Source organism: Phascolarctos cinereus, unplaced genomic scaffold, assembly GCF_003287225.1.
Source record: "Phascolarctos cinereus isolate Bilbo 61053 unplaced genomic scaffold, phaCin_HiC Scaffold_3;HRSCAF=262, whole genome shotgun sequence".
Taxonomy (NCBI): Eukaryota; Metazoa; Chordata; class Mammalia; order Diprotodontia; family Phascolarctidae; genus Phascolarctos; species Phascolarctos cinereus.
Window position 1 is genome coordinate 241501200 of NW_027555736.1, and position 25102 is coordinate 241526301.

Here is a 25102-nt window from a genome sequence, read left to right on the forward strand (position 1 = left end):
CCAATGACTCCCTATTATCTCTAGGATCAAATATAAAATCCTCTTTTTGGCATTTAAAGCTCTTCATAAACCAATCCTTTTCTACCTTTCCAGCCTTCGTACGCTCCACATACACTGTGATCCTGCAACACTGGTCTCCTTATTGTACCGCAGAGTGGGTTCTTATCCCACAAGCTGGGGTCTTTGGGTTTATCAAATAATAGATTACTATAGCCATTGACTACTGTGTCTTGCATCTTTAACCTATTCCACTGATCCACCTCCCTATTTCTTAGCCAGTACCAAGCAGTTTTGATGACTGCTGCTTTATAATACAATTTGAGATCTGGAATTGCTAGGCCACCTTCCCCTGCATTTCTTTTCATTAGTTCCTTTGATATTCTGGGCCTTTTGTTTTTCCAAATGAATCTTGTTATTATTTTTTCTAACTCTATAAAATAATTTTTTGGTAGTTTGATTGGCATGGCACTGAATAAGTAAATTAACTTAGGTAGGATTGTCATTTTTATTATATTAGCTCGGCCTACTCATGAGCAACTGATGTTTTTCCAATTATTTAGATCTGATTTTATTTGTGTGAAAAGTGTTTTGTAATTGTGTTCATAGAGTTCCTGGGTTTGTTTCGGGAGGTAGACTCCTAAATATTTTATAATGTCTACAGTAAGTTTAAATGGGATTTCTCTTTCTATCTCTTGCTGTTGGGCTTTGTTGGTAACATATAGAAATGCTGATGATTTATGTGGGTTTATTTTATAGCCTGTAACTCTCCTAAAGTTGTTTATTATTTCAAGTAGTTTTTTACTTGATTCTCTAGGATTCTCTAAGTATATCATCATGTCATCTGCAAAGAGTGATAGCTTTATTTCTTCTTTGCCTATTCTAATGCCTTCAATTTCTTTTTCTTCTCTTATTGCTAAAGCTAACATTTCCAGTACAATATTGAATAACAGTGGTGATAATGGACATCCTTGTTTCACCCCCGATCTTATTGGAAATGCTTCTAGTCTGTCCCCATTACATATAATGCTTGCTGAAGGTTTTAGATTTATGCTATTTATTATTTTAAGGAAGACTCCATTTATACCTATGCTTTCTAATGTTTTTAATAGGAATGGGTGTTGTATTTTATCAAAAGCTTTTTCTACATCTATTGAGATGATCATGTGGTTTCTGTTGGTTTTGTTGTTGATATGCCCAATGATGCTGATAGTTTTCCTAATATTGAACCAACCCTGCATTCCTGGTATAAATCCTACCTGGTCGTAGTGTATTATTCTTGTGATAAGTTGCTGTAATCTACTTGCTAATATTTTGTTTAAAATTTTTGCATCTATATTCATTAGAGAAATTGGTCTATAATTTTCTTTCTCTGTTTTGACTCTTCCTTGTTTAGGTATCAACACCATATTTGTATCATAAAAGGAATTTGGTAAGACTCCTTCTTCATCTATTTTCCCAAATAGTCTATGTGTAGTATTGGAATTAATTGTTCTTTAAATGTTTGATAGAATTCGCATGTAAATCCATCTGGCCCTGGAGATGTTTCCTAGGGAGTTCATCAATGGCTTGTTCAATTTCTTTTTCTGAGATGGGGTTATTTAAGTATTTTACTTCCTCTTCGGTTAATCTGGGCAATTTATATTTTCTTATTGTGCCACACACAAAGCATTCCATCTCTTGACTCTGGGTATTTTCACTGGGTGTTCCCATACCTGGAATGCTCTCCCTCTTCATCTCCACATCCTGGCTTCCTTCAAGTCCCAGCTAAAATCCCACCTTCTAAAGGAAGCCTCTCTTGCCCCTCCTTAATTCCAGTGCCTTCCCTCTGTTGATTATCTCAAATTTATCCTGTCTATATCTTGTTTGTACATATATTTATATGTTTGTACATACATGTACAGTCATTTGTATGTTGTCTTCTGCATTAGACTTTGAGCTCCTTGAGAACAGTGAATTTTCCCCCTTTTCTTTATATCCCTAGTATTTAGCACAGGGCCTCACACAAAGTAGGCTCCCAAAAAATGCTTATTACCTTGACATGTGTGAGTTGATAAGGGTCTGAACTGGGCTGGTAGCTATAGAAACATAGGAAGAGCTGGCTCTGAGAGTATTTACAGAAGAAGAACTGGCTGGATTTAGTCATGGATGGAATTTGGAGTAGGGAAGGAAAGAGAAAAAGCAACAAAGTGTATTGGATAGAATACTGGCTGGGCACCTAGTTCAAATTCTTTTACAAAAATTAGCTCTGTGACCATGGGCAAAGCACTTAATTTCTCAGTACTCCCAGGTAACTTTCTCAGACTATAAATTATAGATGAACTGCTGATCTATACCAGTAGAAAGTTTTAAAACTGGGAATCTCAACATAATAATGAAATCACAGGCTCAGACCAAAATAATGACAACCAAAAAATGGAGACAGCATAAAAATTACTCAAAAATTGTGATCTTGGAGGACTGCAAGGAAGAGGAAAGGGTTGCTTGCTTGGGATGAGGAATCAGAATGTAAGTTTGTCACATCTAAGTTTGTGGCTTGGTTAAGATGTAAAAGTAGAGATGTCTCCATAGGTAACTGGTGATATAGGACTAAAATAGCTTTGAATTCAAGGTTGGAGATGAAGATTTGGGAGTCATTTATAAAGAACCATTAGTTTAAGCATGGAAGTAGATGAGTTCACTAAATTGCAAGAATAAACGGAGAACAGAGGGTCCAAGACTAATTGCCTGTGGATAGAGGGAAAAAAAGGAGTCAATGGAGACAATTAGAGAGGCAGAAGAATGCACAGGGTACAATACTATAGAAGGGTAGAAAAGATTTCTGAGAAGGGGGTGCTCGGTAATATCAAGTGTAGCAGAAAAATCAAGAAAGATTAGGCCTTCAAGGAAGCCATTAGATAGAGTTAAATGAAACTGATTATTCCTTTGCCATAACAAGACTGGAATACATATTGGTAAGGGGCCTAAGAAGGGAGTTGGTAGTAAGTACAAGCAGTTGGTATAATCTGCCAATTTGATGAGATCTATTATGAAAGATGGGAGGGAAGTAGAATGTGTCATGGTGCTTTGCTACAGTATCTAAATTTGGCAGCCTTAATTCTTAGAGATTTCCATTGTCTTCTATTATATATTCACAGATTCAGTTTAATTATTGGGTGCTTACTATATAACAGGCACTGTGCTAGAAACTGGGGAGACAAATGTGACAGGAAGTGGGCTCCATAACCAGTACCTGGACCAGCTATTGGAATATGTGGCTGTTGTTCAAGCATTTATCCTTGTCAGTCATATGCTCCACCTAGCACCATCAGGCACTCTGGGGCGTAACAACCTAGGTGCCATCCTCTACTCTACTATCTCTCACCCTCTAAATGCAAACTTTTGCCAAGCCCTGCCAACTTTACCTTTGTAACATCTTTTCTTTATGCTTCTTTCTCTCCTCTGATACTGCCACCACCCTTGGGGCAGGCCCCCATCAACTCACCCCTGTACTATTACAATAGCCTGCTAGTTGGTTTCCCTGCTTGAAGTCTCTCCCCACTCCAGTTCATTCTCAACTCAGCTGTCAAATTATTTTTTTGCTAAAGTGCGGATCTGACACCATGTAACCCTTTCCCTCCCTATCCCCAGACTCCAGTGGCTCCTCATTGCCTCCAAGAGCAAATATAAAGCCCTCTTTTTGGCATTCAAAGCCCTTTACAACTTGTCTCCCTTCTACCTTTCCAGTCTTCTTATACCTTACTCCTCATGCCTAGAATACTCTCCATCTCTTCTCTGCTTCCTAGCTTCATTAATGACCCAGCTAAAATCCCATCTTCTGCAAGAAGCCTTTCCTAGTCCCTTTCTCATGCCTTTTCTCTGTTGATTACTTCCCATTTATTCTGTTTATAGCTTGTTTGTACCTAATTGTTTGCATGTTGCCGTCCCTGTTAGATTATGAGCTCCTTTGGGCAGAGACTGCATTTTGTCTTTTTCTGTATCCCCAACTGACTTCTAAGCTCAAGGTTCTTCCTCTATGCTCTCAGAGCAGTTGGCTGCCACTCACCCATTGTCTGTCCCTTTGTGACTGCCAATCAGATTCTCATTCCAGTATAGAAGCTGGGTCTGCGTTATCCAGTCAAGCTTTGTAGTTTAGTTCCCCATCATATATGGGAAAACTCCCTTTCACCTTGTAACCACTGATTTTCATTTAAGGTCACTTAAAAAACATTCTTTATAAAATCTTAATCACAATGGCAGTGATAAATTAAAGAAAGCTAATATAAACATCCCTAGGCTTTCCTATCCTAAAACCCATCCAGTTCCCATATCAACCCCCAAATGATAGGGCAAAACCCTGGAGGTTCAACCAACCCTGCCAAACTGGGGTGGCCAAGATCACTCACTCAAAGTTTTTCAGGTACAGCTTTCTCAGCTGTGAAGAGGACCAGAAGTTTCTTTGGGTGGGGTAAGAATGCCATAGAAAGAAAGCAACATGATACAACTCCTAGGACCTTATGATGGAATCAGGGAGATGTTGTTGAGTCATTCAACTGTGTCCAACTCTTTGTGACCCTGTATGGCATTTTCTTGGCAAGGATGCTGGAGTGATTTGCAATTTTCTTCTCCAGTTCATTTTATAGATGAAGAAACTGAAGCAAACAGTGTTAAGTGATTTGCCCAAGGTCACAGAGCTGGTTAAGTTATGAGGCCAGATTTAAACCCAGATCTTCTTGATATATATATATATATGAATAAGCATGGTACAAGCGATGAACTATAAATGAGCTAAAAGTTTCATGGCAGAAATGCCACCTGAATGGGTCTAGAAGGAAGAGAAGGATTTCAACAGGAAGAGAAGAAAGGAGCAAATATCTTTTCCATGAAACCAGCACCAGTTCAAATTTTCTGCCTACACAGACAATTGGTAACATATACATCTTTAATGCATCCATAGTTCTACCTTCACCAAAAATTGGTGAATAATTTGAGCTTTCAAAAAAGGAAGACAGTGTGGTACCATGGAAAAACTACTAACCTTGGAATCACAGGCCCTGAATTTGAATTTTGACCCTGACACTTACTACCCATGTGACTGTGGGTAGGACATTTAACCTCTGTGCACCCCAGTTTCCTTGCATTGGTGGTCTTACATATCTGGAATGTATTTTCTTTTCACCTCTGTCTTATAGAATCTGTAAGTTCTTCCAAAGAATATACAAATACCAAAATTCAAATACCACTTCCTATACAAGGTCTTTCCTGATCTTCCCTCTTAAAAGCACTTTGCATATACTTTGTACTTATGCATGTGCATGAGTTGTATCCCCCCCCCCCATAAGGTTGATTCCATTTAGTGTTTTGTAAAACCCTTGGGAGTAAGAGTTGGACTAAAAAAATAAGTAAAGTAAAAAATAAGAAGGTTAGACTAGACGAATCCTGAGGTCTATTCTACATCTAGACTATGATCCTATCAACTTTGGTTTTTAATGATAGATTCTGTTGTTGTTCAGTCATTTTAGTTGTGACCCCATTTGGAGTTTTCTTGGCAAAGATACTGGAGTGGTTTGCCACGTTCTTCTCCAGCTCATTTTATAGATGAGAAAACTGAGACAAACAGGGTTAAGTGAGTTGCCCAGGGTCACTCAGCTAGTGAGTGTCTGAGCCAGAATTGAACTCACAAAGCTAAGTCTTCCTGACTCCAGTCCCAGTACTCTATCCACTGTGCCATCCACTTGCCCTAACAAAAGACTTAAAGATCCCTTAATTTAAATTAAAAGGTTCTTGGGTTAGCATCTGATATTCATACCAGTTGTCTATACAGGTTGTATTCTATGTAAGTTGTGGAATGAGAACTGAATGAGAAGTGAGGAGGGAGGGATGAGAAGCCCTCTATTCTATTCCCAACTCAGTCATTAATGAGCATTATCTTTGGCAAGTTACTTAAATGGAGTATCTGTGCCCTCATTCATAAAATAGGGGTAGTAATGATTGCTCTACCAGTCTTAGGGGGGTAATTGTAAGGCTCCAAAGAGATGATCATGAATGTGAAAGATGGTTGTAAGGTAATTATCATCATCATCATCATCATCCTTATTATTTTTCCCGGAATTCTATTGCTGTCCTAGTTTTCAGTGGATGTGCCTTATAGCTATAACAGATTAGTTCTGAGACCTCTTTGTGGAAAAGTATTTTTAAAGCCTGGAAGGTTTCAGAGATTTAAGGAGATTAGAAGAGAGAGAAAAAAGGGAACAACCTAATTGTGGCAGGCAGTGTGTTATATAATTCAGTTCAACAAAATTCGTTAAATGTGAACAATGTGCAAGGCACTGGGCATGTGGAAACCAAAATAAAATGTTCTCCACCCTAAAGAAGCTTATATTCTACTGAAACAACAGTTCCCAACATTTTTGGTTCCTTTAAAACATTTGAACAACAACAATAAAAAGTATCATTGACACCTAGGATAATTTAATATACTACTTATAAAAATCTGCAATTACTTACTGCTCAAGGTTCCATTAAAGTATTTTAAGAATGAATCTCTTGAACCGTCATTGGGAACTCACAAGGTGTTTTTGAACCACTAAATGGAAACCATTTAAACATAAGAGATGAGGAGGGAGTATATTCTAGATATGTGGGACCACCTATCCAAACATGTGAAGGTGAGAGATACATCATGTGTGAGAAATAGCTAGTGGATAAGTTTCACTGGAATAAAGAAAGTGGGAAGGAGAGCAATATGAAATAAGATAGAGAAGAACCATATTGTGAAGGATATCAAATGCTACACAAAGGCTACAAATTGCCTGTGTAGCTTATACTAGAAGATTTTGTATTTTACTCACTGAAAAAGTTTGAGTAAAGAAGTGACCCAATAAGATTTATGTTTAGAGGATTGTATTTATAGTAAGAATTGTCGTTGTTTGCTGTGGCATCATTTCAGTTATATCTGTGACCCTGTTTGGAATTTTTTGGCAAAGATACTGGAGAGGTCTGTCATTTCCTTCTCTAGCTCATTTTACAGACGAGGAACTGAGGCAAACAGGGTTAAATGACTTGCCCAGGGTCACATAGCTAGTAAGAGTCTGAGGTTGGATTTGAACTTGCGAAGATGAGTCTTCTAAGCCCAGTGCTCTATAATACTTGGGTTCTCATCTTGGCTCTGCCATTTATGATGACCTGTGTAACCTTGGACTATTACTTTCCATCTCTGGGTTCCAATTTCTTTATGTGGAAAATGGAGATGGTTGGATTAGTTGGTTTCTAAAATCTCTTTCGGTTCTAAAACTTGTTACTAGGATACATTTGGGTAAGCTGGTCTCTTGATTTGTAGTGTTGTATTTGACTTTGTCACAATAAGCAGAAGTTTATTTCAGAGGTTTGAATTCCTCCATCATGCATGCTATTTTCTAAAAAAACCACAGTTTTAAAAATGCCACTCTGAAGTTTGTTAAAGGCATTTCCCACCGATTATACGTTTTCCTTGAAAGGCTAAATCTTTGTCTCATGAAGTAAAGATGATTATTAGTCTGCTGACTGTGATCTGTAATTTCATATACGGAACACCAAATCTTTTTGTGTTTAAAAATGTCATGCTGAGCTGCCTCTTAATGAAGACTCATTTATCCTTTTCACACCGCCAAATCTAGTCCATGGGGGGATTTCCTTCTCTTGGTCCACATGAATAGGTCCCATTATTGCTAATGCAAGTTTTGCACATGCTGATGAGGTGAATAGGCATTGAAATCATCTCCATTTAGACTCCTGTGAAATGGTTTCCAACTAGCTATTTCAAGATTTCAATGGTGATCTACCCTTCTTCCTGCAAATGCATAATTTGGCATTAATTTGGGGGTGTCTGGTGATGGCTTCATGGTTGTGTTATTGATTAGATGGAAATATTCTTTTCCTTCCATATCAGCTGGGTGGTGAAATATTTATAATCTTCAAGACACATCAAATTTAATTTCTTATAATGCTTATTCTATAGCTCACGGCATACCAGCAAAACTGAACCTCTGGAATTTGTAGTCGTCAGGTCATGGTGTTGACCATGGCTTCTCAAGATGCCCAGAACTTCTTCCAGCCTCTTTCTTCTTGGATGTCACGGATATATGAAGCTGTTCAGCAAGTTGGAGATACCTTGTCTGCTTCCTTGCTTAATTTAAGTAAGCAGAACCCTCAGTTAAATGGTGAGCTGGACCCAGAGATGAATGATGGTGATGTTCAGGAGAGTGATTTGGAAGACGGAGAAAAACAAGACTATGCTCAGAGCCAGAGTGACATGGAATCCGTATTGCTTGAAACTAACCAATTCCCTATGGGAAATTATAATACTGATCTCTGGGACCTGAAACAAAGCCCCCTGGGGGACTCTGGTTTCATAGCATCCCAACAGCCCCATCCTAGCTGTGATAACCCAAAGCAGCCACCGAGGCTTTCTCCTGTTCTTGAGGAAGACAGCCATCTTGAACAGCTGAAGCAGAATCTTCAACATGGCTTTGAGAACCGGGCTTCTGGATCTTTAGAAAACATTAGTGGAGAAGAGCAAGGTAAGCTAACAAGACGCCATTTTTGTTGTATTCTCTCAAAAGGGCCATTCCCCTAATTTTCTTTTGATGTATTTTCAGTTGTTTTTCTATTCATCTCTTTTAAGCATCCCGGGTGATTATTTATTGCTGAGAAATTCAAGCCCCAGTATGGCCTTTAAAAATTCAGAGATTAAAGAGATACTGTATTTATGAGGTGCCCATTCTAATGCAAAAGTTTTAGGTACAGGCTGAGTTTTGTGAAGGAGGAAAACACTTTGTCAGCTGTAAGCTTGTAGTAAAAAATCATGGAGCACTAGATTTAGGACTAGAAGGGACCCAGACTGTGAGCTCCTTGAGGGCAAGAACCATCCTTTGTTTCTTTTTGTATCCCCAGCACTGAGAACAGTCACTGGCATTAGTAGGTACTTAACAAATTTTATTGATTTTTGATTGATTGACTTAAGGTCATCTTGTCCAGTCCCCTCATTTTGTAGATCAGGAAACTGAGGTTAACCAAAGGGGTTAAATGACTTTCCCAAAGGCAATAAATGGTGGAGTCAGGATACACACTCACATCCTTTAAATTTAAATCATACCCCTTTTCTTTATTTATTTAATATTTTAATTTCTCCCCAGTCACATGTAAAAGAATTTTTAACATTAATTTTTTAAAATTTAGAGTTTCACGTTTCCTCCCTCAATCATACCCATTTTCCACTGCACCTGTTGAACAGGAGGTTCTGGTAAGCTGTTTGAGGAGCATGTTATGCACATGTCATGGTGATTTAAAAAAAAAAAAACATGCTCACTTGTTTCCCTGTGTTAGGAATCTCTAGATGTTACTATATTATTCAGCGTGAAATCCTGTGCAAAAGCTATCCTTGTTGCAGGAGTTTTAGTTGACAACATTCCAAGAAGACTTCTCACAGTGTTTCACTGAGATGTGTGATGACAGTAACTAGAAAATTGTTGCAACAGGAACAGTTCCCCTTTCTTTTATCTGAGAAAAAAGAGTGCAATATTCAACACAGATTGCCCACAAACCAGCATAGTCCTTTACTGTGTCATCACCTAGCATATGGTGGGTGTTCACTCAATGTTTGATGATGACAAAAAAGGTCATTGTAGCTAAAATTTGTATAGCTCTTTAAGATTCACAAAGACCTTTGTATATATAAATTCATTTTATCTTGGCAGCAACCAAAGGAAACAGAGCCCACTTTCCTTTCCTTCATGTATTCTATAATCTAGCTACCCTGGTCTGAAATGCTTAGTTTCAGAGAATACCCTGAACAAGGCACCCCATCTCCAGACCTAAGCCTAAAATGCTCTGAACTCTTCCCAGCCTGCCATCTAACATCAAAGTTTCTCTGGATTCCTTTGAAACTCATCTCAAATCCTAATTTCTTCAGGCAACTTTTCCTTGTCCTCCTAGAGACATTACATTACATCTACTCTGTATTTATCTCATTTACACAACAAGAATTTACATTTATTTAGCACTTCAGAGTTTGCAAAACCTTTAACATAATGCAAAAAGTCCCAATAGCTTAAAACTGCTCCAAGATTTTTGGGACACCCAGCATTATCTCATTTTATCCTTACAATGATCACGGGAGGTAGGTGCTATTAAAATCCCCACCCTTTTACAGATAAGGAAATTGAGGCAGAGGTTAAGTGATTTGCTAGTGTCTGAGGCCAGATTTGAACTCTTCTCTTTCTGACTCCGAGAATAAGATTTTTCACTATGCTACCTAGCTGCTTGATACTTTTTTTTTTAATCATTGAAGCTATACTTTGAGGAAACCAAACCAGAGTCTGACACAGTTTAATATTTCCTGTCCTTTTATGATTTTCAGAACTATAGTAATGGAGTTATTGGTTCGTTGAAAGGTAGAGATTTCATTCAAGCAGGAAAATTGGAGTATAAGCACAAGGTCTGATTTTAAAGTAGTAAATGGCAATCCCACCTAGGCCCTATTGAGTCCCTTTCTTTGGGGGCCCAAGAATTGCCTCTGGTGCATATGATGTGGTAGAACAAGACCAATGAATTCTGTAGAAGCATACTGTTTAGTGAAGTATTTTTACAAAAGGCAATTAGTTCCACAGAAATTGTACTGGGTCTTTTTCTTTTTCTGGTCTGGACTTATTATTTAATTGGTGTTTACAGAACTCGTGGTCAGGAAATTCTACAATTTCAGATAGGCAACAGTATTGCCTTAGAGAGTTGCTTGAGGAATGGAGGAATTAAATAAATTAAATCAATATTGGACTTTGAGTCAGAAAGACCTGAATTCAAATCCTGATTTAACCTCTTACTAGCTGCATGATCCTGGGTAAGTCACTTAAGCTTTCTTAGTTTCCTAATCTTTAAGATAGGGGTAATAATGGCATCTACCTCCCAAGGTTGTTGTGAGGATCATATGAGAAAAAGGACTTCGTAAACTTGAAAGTGCTCTATGAATGCTAGCTCCTTTAACTAAGTCACACGATCACTATTAGTGGTGGTCCTGGCTCTGAGGTCTTCCTGAATCCAAGGCCTACTATGCACCTACTGTACTATACAGCTTCTCTCATTATAGCAGAGGACTATAGATTTAGAGATAGAAGAAAACTTAAAGGGTCATTAAGTCCAACCCCCTTATTTTACAGAAGAGAACACTGATGCTTAGACATGGGAAGTGACTTGCTCAAGGTAACTAAAACAGGAGGCAAAGAGCAGAGCCAGGATTGGAAGCTAGGTACCCTGACTTTAAATCCAGTGATCTTTCTAAGACATTATACTGTTCCTGTTCACTTTCCCAACCTTTCACCATTTGGGGCTTCAAAAATGTAAGACCTGAGACAAAAGTGCAGCTAGGCAGCCCAATAGATAGAGTGCTGGCCCTGGAGTCAGGAAGAGTCATCTTCCTGAGTTCAAATCCTGCCTTAGACACTTACTAGCTGTGTGACCCTGGGCAAGTCACTTAACCTTATTTACCTCAGTTTCCTGATCTGTAAAATGAACTGAAGAAGGAAATGGCAAACCACTACAATATCTCTACCAAGAAAACCCCAAATGGGGTCATGAAGAGTCAGAGTCACGTCTGACTGAAAAATGACTAACAGTGGAGTTTTATGACTTTACAATGGGATTAGATTATACTGCATTACTGATGTTATTGTGCAATTGATGTTGGCCAGGGCAATCTTAAACAGAGGAATGAAAAGGAAAAAGAAGTCTTCCCTTTTGCTTTGTGACATAGGCAGTCAACGAGATAATAATTTTTTTAAAAAAAAGACTTCACAAAGTGCCTGGCACACAGTTGCCACATAAATGTTTATTCCCTTCCTTTCTCCTGTATTCCTTTTTCAGGAATGGCAGTCAGATTTACCTTTTCAAAGAGCACTTATTCAGGTATCCTATCTTTGATGATAAAGAAAAGTACTTCCATGGTTTTCTACTGATGCTACCTTCTCTTCCCTTATCTAAATTAAAATGATGTTAAAAGTCTAGCTTGAATTAGTGAAGGCCAAGCAGTTCTTTCGTTCTTTGTGACTGCATGAAATCCAAGCTTCACAAACTTGGTGAGGGCAGGGTCTTTGTTATATTCTTCTTTGTGTTCCCTATGGCATGTAAATCAGTACCTCGTGTATAAGAGGCACTCAATGAATATTTGTTGTATATTGAATAATACTCTGAATCAGATGAACTAAAGGATGACATCTTGAGATCATCTCCAAAGGCTGACATTGCACTATATCTGGGCTAACTAAAATTTCTTCATTTTTAATATGAATTTTTATATATTTCTTAACATAATCCTGCTCATGACCAGGTGAGGAAATGTAGGAACATTAAAAGAATTATTAAAATGCATCATTTGATACATACCTGCCATAATTTTTCATGTACATTTATGTAATTGTTAGTAATAAAATGAATGGTTGAATAGCATAAGTATGTAAATAGACCCTTGCACAGTGGTTGGGCAGAGTAGATACTCCATCAATATTTGACAAATAGACTAGTCATTCTCACAGGGTAATAGGGAAGCTATCTTAACTAGAGAAGGCTTACTGCATGCTCCAAAGCTCAGGGGACAGCAGAAGATAAGATGGATAGATGGTGTCATGGAAGCAACAAACATGAAATTGGATAGACTTCAAGAGGATAGAAGGACTTGGCATGCTATGATCCATGAAGTCCTAAAGAGTTGGACACAACCGAACAACTGAACAACAACAACAACAAATAGATTATCCTCTATTTGGAACCTGAGCAAGACTTCCTTCATGACAAGCTCAGGCTTTAAAGGATCTGGAATAACAGGAAGGCCATTCAAAATGAATTCTCTATGGAAAATACTAAGTCCTCAATGTCCTACTAAATAAATATACTTCTCTTAGTCAAGAAAGGGTTAGGACGCAAAGGGTGTAAAAGAATGAATCTGCAAAACAGATTATATCCTAATCCACTCAGGACTTCAATAAGGAAAATTAAAAATTTGAATTATACTTTGAAACCCAATACCAGTCATTTCATCCTCCAATCCATCTAAAGTCCCTGACAATACAGATTCAATAAAATGGTGCCTGTGGGTGTATTCGTGGTACCTGAACACTGTTTCTCTTTGGAGGAAGTTTTGGTATACTGAGAGTTTCCTAAAATCCTTATCAGAACTCTATTCCTTCTTAGTGATTAAAACATTTTTGCAAAGCTAGCACATTATGGACTCATTTCTTTTGTGTTATTCAATCATTTCAGTCATGTTAAACTCCTGATGACCCATTTTGGGCTTTTCTTGGCTAAGATAGTGGAGTGATTTGCCATTTTCTTCTCCAGCTCATTTTATGGATGAGGAACTGAGGCAAACAGGGTTAAGTGACTTGACCACAGTCACACAACTGTGAAGTGTCTGAGACTGGATTTGAACTTAGGAAGATGAGTCTTCCTGACTACAAGTATTATATCTATTGTGCCACCTAGCTGCTTTTTTGTCTTAGGCAATACTATATTATTGAAGATGGTGAAAGGTTGAGAAAGTGAACAGAGTAAAAGATGGCAGATATGTATGGACAAGGAAAGATGAACACTGGGAAGGTAATAAAGGCAGAATATGGTTCCCACCCTCAAACTAGTTGAGAAGCTTACACCGTTTTGTTAATTGAATCCAAGGGACCATAAAATGTCTTGAATGCTTTTGCTTCTTGAAAGAAACTCGAGACAACAAAATTAGGAAGATATTCTTTTTTTTTTTTACGTGTATGTGGGGGAAAGGGCCAGGGAGAGGAATTTCAATTTATGCCTTTCAAAGCCAAATAGGACTAAATTATCAATTTACTGTTGAGGACAGAATGCATTCTCTCTGCAAGGTTGTTTTAAACAAAGCAAGAATAAAAGAGGTGAGGTGATCTAGTCTATAGATCTCACAAGGCATTTACCCCATTCTCTTCACTTACTCTAACAAAATGGGAGCTGTGAGTGCTACATAGGACTTGCGATGAAACAGATACTCTGGACTAATTCGCTCAGGATGTTATAGATGGAGGAACATGCTTAAATTGACTCTGGAGAACATCTAGCTTCCTTGATTTCCCTGTTGTGATATAAAAATATTCTTCAAATTCAAGTGTTTTACTCTCAGCGAACAAAATCTCATTCCCCACCCCCCACCTCTGTCCTACATACAAACAAACAAAAGCACAGGCATTTAATCACCTCATGACTCTTCTAATTGTGGGCTTATAAACAACTAGACAGCCACTTCAGTGTGTGATGAGGACAACGCCCTAATGCCTTTGCATCTCACCTGATACTTAAAGGAATTCTGAAGTGCCGGTATATCTGAACTGTCCTGCATTGTTTGCTCTGGCCTTTCCTTAATCTTAAGGTAAAGCACTGTCTGGCTCTTTTCTACTCAAGGGAGACATTCAGAAACATGCCAGTAAATGGTAGTATTTTAACAGCAATTTATGCTCTTATGATTAAAAAAAAAAACCAACCACAAAACAAAACAGCCTTTTCTCTTTAACCTTGAATTCTTTTCAGAATGTTGTGTCTTGGTTTTATTTTTACTTAATCCACCATGTTTTTACTCCACAAAAGAAGATTTTAAGCTAAATTGGCCCCAAACAAGAGGGATGCTGAATGCTTTTTGTTACCATGGAAACAATTCTGGGCACTTACTGAGGACCTGGTTGCCAATAGTAATGTAACAGAGAAAATAGATACACTTCATTTAGTGGTCGCCAATGATTAAGAGGCAGAGAGACCACTTATAGGGCCATGCCAATGTAGGCTTTACAGTTTAAAAAACCAAAAAACCAAAACACCAGACTCTCAGTAAAGAAGCATTCATGACACCTTTGATATGTGTTGGGAAGGAGATATAATTGCAGTTGAAATTCATATTTGTTTTCCATTTGGCATCTTATATCATTTTTAAAGGCTGGTTTTTAACCACATGTATTTGTTTCCAAGAAATATGCTCACTATTTCCTGAAATAGACCTTCTAATGGAATTAATGTGTTCCAAGTACATTGGAGTATAGAACTTTAAAAACAATCTTTGGCTAAATGGAATGTAAAGAAAAACATCGAACAGCAGGCTTTGAAAACTTGATGAAGTAATTTGACTTTTCACTCAGACTACTGCACTAGGCTAATGTGGCATGTGATGACTGGAGGGAAGTCTTATAGGGTCCCCAACAGCTGGTATCCACTCTAAGTGGCAAGGCATTCTTTGTTTCTGTCGGTGTACTTGGCCTTCCTGTGGCTTCTGAGACTATAATGGTATCAGTGGATGGTGTATCATTGGCCTTTATACCTGTTACAACTTTGCACAAATTAACCCATATAATAGCACTGTTAATGGATAGCACCACTTCTTTTTTTTGCCTTTTCTCTTCTGGGGTTTTACTTCTCAATTATGAGCTCAGAAGCATTTTCCATAATAACCCAATCTCCATTCCCCAGAAATGAGATATTCCAAATCAGCTTAGCTGCCCACTGTTGCCCAAGAAAACCCAAATGAGTTTTTCTGTTATAGCTTGGAAATAGTAAAAAAAAAAATCTGAGTTGTTGGTTTCTGATATATAGTTATTATACAGAAATACAGTTATTAGTAAATGCTTTGAAAGATGATCTATAGAGTTTCCATAGCTCTAAGTTTTAAGAGATACAGATGGTTATTTTGTTAGCTCTATCACTTTTCCTCTTTCTATCACTTTTAAGTTATAGACTTAATCTTTCGCAAATGGACAGAAATAAAATGAGTTAGAAAGAAAGAACGTCTTGCATTAAAAGGAAAGAGAAAATAATTGTTTGGCTCTCTTCTCTCTCTGTACTTTTCCTCTTTGCCTTCCCCTTTACTCCCATGACTTTAACTATTCCTTTTCTCTGTGTAGGTGATTTTCAAATCCATGACTGAACTTTCTTCTAAATAATAGTAGCTAACATTTATTCAACATCGATTATGTATGAAGCTCTAAACACACATCTCAGTTGGAATGTCTCACCAGCTCCTTGAGCTCATTAATTAAAAAGCTAATTTTGTAATCTTTTCCTCTAAACTTGCCCTTTTGTAATGACTTAGCCATTTCTGTCTGTGTACCACTACATATCATAGTTAGTTAACTTTAGGGTTGTCTTTTACTCTTTTTTCTCTTTTGCTCCTAATATCAATTAGATCAATCTAAGATTAGTCAGTCAGTTATCAGCTCCTATCCATTCCATCTCTCTAACTTCTATTGAATGTGTTTCCCAGTCCCAGCCTTCTCTATTCCTACTGCCATCAACCTAGGGTAGGCCTTTATTACTATCTGCCTGGACGGTTGCAATAGCTTCTATTTTGGTACTTACAACTCTACTCTCTTCCCACCTCTAATCTATACTTCATTGTAACGTTAAAATGATGTTTACCTGGCCCTGTCATTTCTCTGCTCAAAAATTTTCAGAAGCTCCTTGTCTACTGAGAAAGGGTCTTTAGATTTACCTGCCTGGCATTCAAGGCCCCCTGAACCCATCATAATATTTATGTAGCACTTTGAGGTTTGTGAAGCAATTTACATATATCATCATTTTAGTTCCTCACAACAGTCCAGTAGCTGCTATTATTTATTCCCATTTTACAGATAAAAAAATTGGGATTTGCCCAGAATCATACAGCTGGTAGGTTCAATTTGAATTTAGGTCTTCCTGATTTCAAAGCCAGCACTCTGGTAATTGATCCTCCCTCTTTTTTTTTCCCCCTTGTTTTATCACTTATTACCATCTTTCATGGGCATCTAGGTAGTGCGATGGATAGGGTGCTGGGTCTGAAATCAGGAATACTTTGAGTTCAAATCTGGCCTCAGACACTTATTAGCTGTATGATCCTAGACATGTCACTTAACCCTGTTTGCTTCAGTTCCTCATCTGTAAAATGAGCTGGAGAAGAAAATGATGGCATCTCTGCCAAGAAAACCCCAAGTGGGATCACAAAGAGTTGGACATAATGAAAATGACAGAACAGCAACAAAAATATCTATACTCTACACAAACTGGGCAACTCGACCCCTTGAATGTGTGCTATTTCCTATGTTGAGAATGTCCTTGCTCCAACAGTGTGTTGTACAGGGCCAACTCTTACTTAATGCCTATTGCATGGTGTAATGTGATTATGGGGAGTGAGAACATTTTGAAAAAGTTTCCTATTTTGTTATTATTCTGTTGTTCTCATTATCAGGACTATAGTAGTGTAGTCATAGATGGTTTTTGCTTTATATTAAGTGGACCATTTCATAGATCTCTATGTGAAGTGATTTTTATGTAATGTGAATTTTCCAGCTGACATGGTGAAGTGGGAAGGCAGGGAGGTAGAAAGGAGCTGTGGAGGGAGGTAGCCAATACCTGGCTCAAGGACACATGGGGTCCTGGGACAGAGAAGGGAAAGCAGAAAAAGGAACCTTGCATCTGGTGCCAGCCATGTGGGGGCCCAGCTGAGAAGAAGAACTGGAGAGTAGAGGGGAGATGCAGGCAGATGGGTAGAGTGGAGGAAAGGTCTCTTCTTTCAATGCCAGGGGTCTCAAACCAAGTGCCCAATCTGGTGGTGGCAATGAAAACAGCGGTAGTCTCTCTGCCCATCCGTTCTTCACTGTTACTCAAAGGGTTTTTTAGGTTTTTGTTTGGTGAAAGGTAGAAAGCTGTGGAGCAGCATGCCAAGGGGCAGGAGTGGAGAGAAAGCGAGTATTGTACAATAAAGTTAACAAAGGCGGTTTTTTTTTTGAATGTAGATTTCTTTCAGAATTCTTTACATAAAGTTGAATTTACATAATGTGAATTTATCTGAAGTGAGAATTGTCTGTTTTCATTTGGTGAAAGGTGGAAGGCTGTGGAGCAGCATGCCAAGGGGCAGGAGTGGAGAGAAGGCAAGTATTACACAATAAAGTTAACAAAGGTGATTTTTTTTTTAATGTAGATTTCTTTCAGAATTCTTTACATAAAGTTGAATTTACGTAATGTGAATTTATGTGAAGTGAGAATTGTCTGTTTATAGGAGCGTCACATCCCCAATGTAGTTAAATCTCATTACAACAATTCCTAAAGAATCAGAAATTTTTGATTATGAAAAAGAGTACTGTGGTTATCATGAGGAAGCTTGGGCTCATTAAGAACAAGTCATTGCAGACTAATTTTTTCAGGTATGAAAGAGAGTACAAAAGCATATAGACGGGAAATGGAATACATGTGTGAGAAACAGTAAGATGGCCAGTTTGGCCAGTGTGTTGTGTGTGTGTGTGTGTGTGTGTGTGTGGTGTGTGGTGTGTATGTAGAAGTAATGTTTAATAAGCCTGAGAAATGATGGGACTAGGTTATGAAGGACTTATAATGTCCAAAAGAGGAATTTATATTTGGTCATACTGGTGATAGGAAGCCATTGGATTTTTCTAAGTGCAAGAGTGAAATAGTCAGATCTGCCCTTTAGGAAAATTGCTCTGTCAGCTGTATGGAAGATGGATTGGAGTAGAGAGAGACTTGAGACAAGGAGGTCAATTGGAAGACTCTTGCAGTAGTCTAGGTCAGACATGATAAAGGCCTGAACTAGGATGAGCAGAGAGAAAGGGGTATATGCAATGTGTTGTGGAGAAAGAAATGACAAGACTTGGCAGCAAATTGGAAATGTGTGTGTAGTGGATGAGGTTGTGAAATATTGAAATAGAGGTTGTGAAACTGGGTGACTGGAAGGATAGTCATGCTCTAGACAGAAATAGGGCACTTTGGAAGAGATCGATGGGTTTGAAGGGAAAGATAATGAGCTCTGCTTTTAGCCATGTTGAATTTGAGAGGTTTATGGGATATATCCAGTTTGAAATGTACAATAGGCAATTCATGATATAGATGTGGGAATCATTTGTACAAGGATGATAATTAAACTCATTTGAGTGGATGAGTACACTGAGAGAATGTGAAAAGAGAGGAGAGAGGAGGCCCTAGGACAAAGCCTTGAGGAATACCCACAGTTAGGGAGTGGGATATGGATGACGATCTATCAAAAGAGACTTAAAAGGAGTAGTCATACATATAGGAGAAGAAGCAAGTGAGAACAAGTTTCATAAAAACCCAGAGAGGGGAGAGTATTCAGGAGGAGAGGATGGATATCAATGACAGATGCTGCAGAGAGCATTTCCTCATAGTTGGATGAAGATTGAGAAAAGACTATCAGATCTGTCAATTAAAACATCATTGGTAAACTTGGGAAAGAGCAGTTTCAGTTAAGTCAGAAGCCAGATTGCAAAGATTAAAAAAGAGAGGAAAGGGAGAGAAAAGGGAGGAGATGGGTATAAGCACTTTTTTTTCTAGGAATTCGACTGAGAATGGGAAAAGAGATGATAGCTGAGGGGATGGTGGGTCTAGAGAGAATTATTTAAGAATGGCAGAGATTTAGGAATATTTGTAGGCAACACGGAACAAATTAGGAGCTAGGGAGAAATTGAACTTTGTGAACAAGAGAGAGGAATGTAGATTATGGTGTGCTAGAGCCAGCTCTATCTGGGGCTAGCATAAGTCCACTGTTAAATTTTCAATGAGAGCATTTATTGTTATTCAGTCATTTTCCAGTCATGTCCAACTCTTTGTGACCCTATTTGGGGTTTTTTGGCTAAGATATTGGAGTGATTTGCCATTTTCTTCTCCAGTTCATTTTATAGACAGGAAATTGAGGTAAACTGGGTTAAGTGTCTTGCCCAGGCCACATAGCTAGTAAGTGTCTGAAGCCAGATTTGAACTCAGGAAAATTAGTCTTCCTGAGTCCAGGCCTACCACTCTATCCACTGTGCCACCTAGCTGCCTAATGAGAGCATTTACACATCAGAAATCAGCAGTCATTACAAATTAGTACCTGATTTATTGTTCTGTTGATTGTCTAGACTTTAAAAAGAGTTTAATAATAGAAATTAAACTTAAAAGTTTGTGTACAACCAGTTTTTTTCCTTAGAGAGCCTGATTTTTTAAACATTTGTCATCACACCCCTTCATGTAGGCCATAGTGTGGTACCACTGATCTGATTCATTATTGGATGAATGACTTAATTCAAGTATTGTAGATTAATAGACCAACGTCAAACTGGAAAGACGTCTTTTGTAAAGTGATCCAGGGACCCATCCATGGTCTTGATTCTTATCATTGGCATTTGATTAAGATTTTGATGATATGATTTTCAAATCACTATATGATATGGAGCTATAAGGGAAAGTTAATACGTTGGAGATCCAAATTGTGATCTTGATGTGTGACAGCAATTGGGTAACTCTAACAAAATGAAGTTTATTAGAAATATTAAAAAACCTGCATATGGTATATCAAGCAATAATGCCCAGGAAGAAGATGAGGAAGATATTGAGAAACAATAGTTAATGTGAAAAAAACTGTTTTTTTTTTTTGAAAATTGTAGGTTTAATTAACACCAATTAGAGTGTGATATGGCTGCCAAAAAGTAATGTCATGTTGGGCTGCATTAATAAGAGCATAGCACCCAAAATGAGCTGATAATCCTGTACTACACCATCCTGGGAGGATCACATCTAGAATATTGTGCTTAATTCTGGACCATATTTTAGGAAGGAAATTAAAACATGATTCCAGAAGAGGGTGATTGGCCCAGAATGGTGAGGGTAGTTGAAAGCTGGTTGGAACAATTGATAATATTTTGCCTGTAGAAGAGAAGATTTGGGAAGCAAAAAGAATAAAACGAAATGGCTATCTTCAAGTATTTTGAAGAGCTGCCCCATGAAAGGGAAGTTAGCAATATTCTGCTTTAACAAACACAAAATTCAATTAAACATTTATAGATTCAAAGCCTTTTGTTATTTCCTGGGGACACAAATATAGCATGTAAACCCTTACAATCAAGGAGCTTAAATATAATGAGGGAAAAGACATTACTAAATAACTACATTACAAGGGACAATGTGATAAATGCAAAGGGGAGGTCCAGATACTCATTGGGTATAATTTGAAGAAGGAGAGATCATTTTTACCTAATGAGGTCAGAGATCAGATAAATTCTTCCAGGAGACGCTCCTGAATTTGGCCTTGAAAAGAAAGGAGGGACTTCAATAAATGGAAATGCTTAGTATGATAGAAGAAGTATGCTATAGGCACAGAATTACATCAGGCCATGATGAACAAAAAGTATGAGTAGTATGATTCAGCTTAAACTTAGAATATGTATTTGGGAATGTTATAAGTCTGTAAAAGTAGGTTGGACCCAGATTGTGTATGGTCGTAAATGCCAGAATCAGGAGTTATATCTTATACAGTAATCAAAGGCAGCCACTGAAAATTTTAAAGTAGAGAAGTGATATAATGGAGTAGTTCATTAAGAAGATTATTCATGTAGTGATGAATTGGAGAGGGTGATAGACTTGGCCCTGGGTAAATGAGCAGTACAACTTCAATCCATCGTGTTGAAGTTATGCAGAGGAAAGTTTTGGATCAACACAAAGAAAACATTATTATTAAAAATTGTTATGAACAATTCATTTCTCTTCCTCCTCCTCCTCCTCCTCCTCATCTTCTTCTCTTCCTCCTCCTCCTTTTCAATCTCCTCTTCTTTCTCCTCTTTTCCTCTTTCTTCTCCTTCTTTCCTGTTCTCTTCCTCTCTTCTTCTTCATCATCATCATTATCATCATCACCATTTCATCAGGGTGTTGTATTTGTAATCATACTTTAGATAGAGAGAGGACTAGGTGATTTCTGTGGTCTCATCAAAAATTCTATGAATTTTGTTGTAATGAAACAAGCTAGTATACTTCTCATACTCTCTGGAGGGAAAAAAGCTCAGGAAAGAACCGAATTCAAGAAAGTGGGAAGCAGGTACAAATTTGGAATGTTCCCTTGTCCAGTGATAGTTTTAGCTTCTTATCTTTGTCGTGTTTTTCTGTGCAGATGATTTCCTACCTGGCCATTTTAAAAAAGAAATCTAGGAAATATCCTGCTCCTCATTGTCAAATGATGTACACTTTGTAAAATTTTTTCTCTGTTGCATTTTTTCCATTCTCCAAGATGAGGGGAGCTCAGTTTTGTTAAGGGGCCTAACAGTAGAAAGATGTTTCTGGGATTTATTGTTGTTTAGTTGTTTCATTTATGTCCAACTCTTCATTACTCCATTTGGGTTTTCTTGGCAAAGATACTGGAGTGGTTTGCCATTTCCTTCTCCAGTTCATTTTACAGATGAGGCACTGAGGTAAACAGGGTTAAGTGACTTGCCCAGGGTTACACAGCTACTAAGTGTCTGAGGACAGATTAATAATAGCAGTAATAATCAGACTCTCCTTCTGTCTTAGTTATTTAGAGATGTTTTTCTGCCATTAGATTTTAAGTTCCTTGATTGGAAGGGTTTTATGGTACTGATTTGTTTCTTTAGGACCCAACACAAGGCTTTGCAGATAGCAGATGCTTAATAAATGTCTGTTGAATTAAATTTTTTTTTGTCTGTTGAAGCAGAACAAATCCAACTTCTCTTTCACATGCCAACCATTCAAAATACTTGCCTTGAGTGAATTCTCTATAAAATAGTCTTTTAGACAAATGTATGTTTGGCATTTTAACGACTTGCTCAACCCACCAGAGTTGTGCCCTCTGTAGTAGAGTTTGAATGCTTGGCAGTTCAGCTTGAGAAAGGACTTAGTGTCCATTACCTTATCTTGCAAGTGTTCTTCAGTTCTTCAGATGTTTAATTCAAATGGAAGTGGTTTAATTTTTGGCATGGCGCTGGTAGACTGTCCAGGTTTCACAAACATGGAACAATGAGGTCAGCACAAAGATGGTTAGAACAAGTGATATAAGGACACTCTCAGAGTGTGTGAGACATGGGAGACACTGGTACAGGATTTTCCAGCCCATATCAAAGAAGGTACATTGCTCTATGACCAAAACAGATTTCAGTAGCTGAAAAGTAATGAGATACATATGCAAATTTGGAGACACTCTAAATGTTCAAATGGACTATTTGTGCTCAACCTGTGGTAGACCTTTCTGAGCTCATGTTGATCTGATCCACCACAGTAAGGCACACGGTACTTTGACCCCAGTATCATGATGTCATTTTGGTCTTCTTTGAGTAATAAGGATGAAAAGGAATAAACTTCAAAATACTCTAGTGTAGGAATACTTGCATATAATTCTTCTCTCCCCCTTCCTTCTTCAGGCTAAACAGAAGCTCTATATATCAATCTTAGTTTTTTGGGGGTGTTTGGGGTGGAGGAGTTGGTTCTGTTGACTGGAGGTAAGGCACAGTGCCCTAGCACAGTGGAGTATACAAAGATAAGCCAGACATTTCCTCACACAGGCATACTTTAAAAGGGAGGTGCCAGCTTCTAGCAGGGGAGCTAAGGCACATAGAAATCAATATGATGCAAAACAGAATGCCTGTAAAACAGAGAAATATAAGGTGCTCTTAAAGCTCAGAGGAGGGAAAGATAACTTCTATTGGGGAAATGGGGGAAGGCTGTATGAAAGAAGTGGCTTTGAGTCAGATGTTGATGGGCATATAAGATCCACATAAGTAGAGAAGTCAATGGTTAGTAATTTCAGTCATGTATGACTCTTTCTGATGGCATATGGGATTTTCTTGGCAGAGATACTGGAGTGGTTTGCCATTTCCTTCTCCAGCTTATTTTATAGATAAGTAAACTGAGGCAAACAGGGCTAAGTAACTTGCCCAGGGTCATGTAACTAATAAGTGTCTGAGGCCAGATTTTAACTCAGAAAGATGAGCCACCTAGCTGCACTGGTAAAGAAGAGGGAGAGGGAATTGTAGATGGAGAGAAAGCATCATGAGCAAAGGGACAGAGGTGGAAAAGAGCTTGGCTTGTTCTGGGGTGACAAGTGGCAAAAATGGATTGGAGTCTGGTGTACCTAAGGAGAATCATGGCGAATAAGCTTTTAAAAACACTGGATTGTGGAAGGCCTTGGTTGGCAACCCAAGGAGTTTGAACTTTACTTTGTAGGTAATCAGGAGTCATTAAAAATATTTGAGCAGGGGAATGATGCTCTCAGTGCTTTAGAAACATTCCTTAATTAGCAGTGTGTAAGTTGGATTGGAGTGGGGAGAGAATAGAAGTAGGGGGATTAGTTAAGAGGCTATTGCAATATCCCAAGGAAGAGCTACTTACATGTCTTAATGGAAAGGAAGAAATAACTACAAAAGACACTGAGAAAGTATCATCAGAAATGGAGATTTCTTTTGGGGAAGAGGGAGTCTGGGTTTAGGATGATAAGATTGGTTTTGATATGTTGGGTTGGAGCATCCTCAGGCTCATAGAATAATGCTTTTGCTATGTTTAACTTTGTCTTACTGCTCTCTGTCTCTCTCTTTACTACTATCAGTAATGTCTGCCCCTTCTGATGCTTCATTTTATCATCTAAGAACTGAAGAATTGCACGGATTAGGGTAAGGTTCTCTATACTTACATAGGTTTGTTTATTCTTGATCTGGTATGAGTTTTTTTTTCCTCCAGCCTGAGGCCACTTTTTTACTTTGCATTCTGCATAAAATTGAGGAATAGCATGTTGGTGAGAAGCAAGATGAGTCAGGTTGTGTTGCATGTTGCAAGTGGGATGTGCTTCGTGGAATCCTATATCGTGTTTTTGGATCAAACCCTCAAAGTGTTTTGTATTCTGCAAGACATGAAATAGCTGCCTAATGTCTAGTCCTAAGTGTGTTGAAAGTTTGATACGTGATGAAATGCAGGGCAGTCATCATGTGTATTTCTGTCTTTGCTTTTTGGATTCAAGGGATATACAGTAGTATGAATTAATTGAAAATGACACCATTCTTTTATTTTCTTAATAATTTCTTTAACTTTCATATGTACTTGGCACAGAAGTAGATGAAGATTCTGCTAGTAGTTCTGTAGACATTTCTTTTGCACTAATCACACTCTCCTTTGTATCCTAGTTCTTTCTTTTCTATTCTTTAGATTGCAGTGCATGTGGGCCATGTTGTATGGAATTTCTGGGTAAGTACATGAAGTTCAGTGATTTCTGAAGAAATTAGCCATAAACTCTTGAGTGAGGTCTTGAAGTTAAACAGAAAATATCCTCATCAAATAGTAGTTTTCTTGA

General features: G+C 38.0%; 1 protein-coding gene across 1 annotated transcript in view; it reads left to right on the forward strand.

Moving 5' to 3' along the window:
• The first annotated feature begins 7978 nt into the window (after nt 1–7978).
• The window catches only part of SYT16 (synaptotagmin 16), a 123477-nt gene continuing 106353 nt past the window's right edge, over nt 7979–25102 (forward strand). Inside the window, exon 1 of the mRNA XM_020986500.2 lies at nt 7979–8534. Within this exon, the coding sequence (XP_020842159.1) occupies nt 8024–8534 (511 nt within the window). The 5' untranslated portion in view covers nt 7979–8023. The remainder of the gene's footprint in view (nt 8535–25102) is intronic.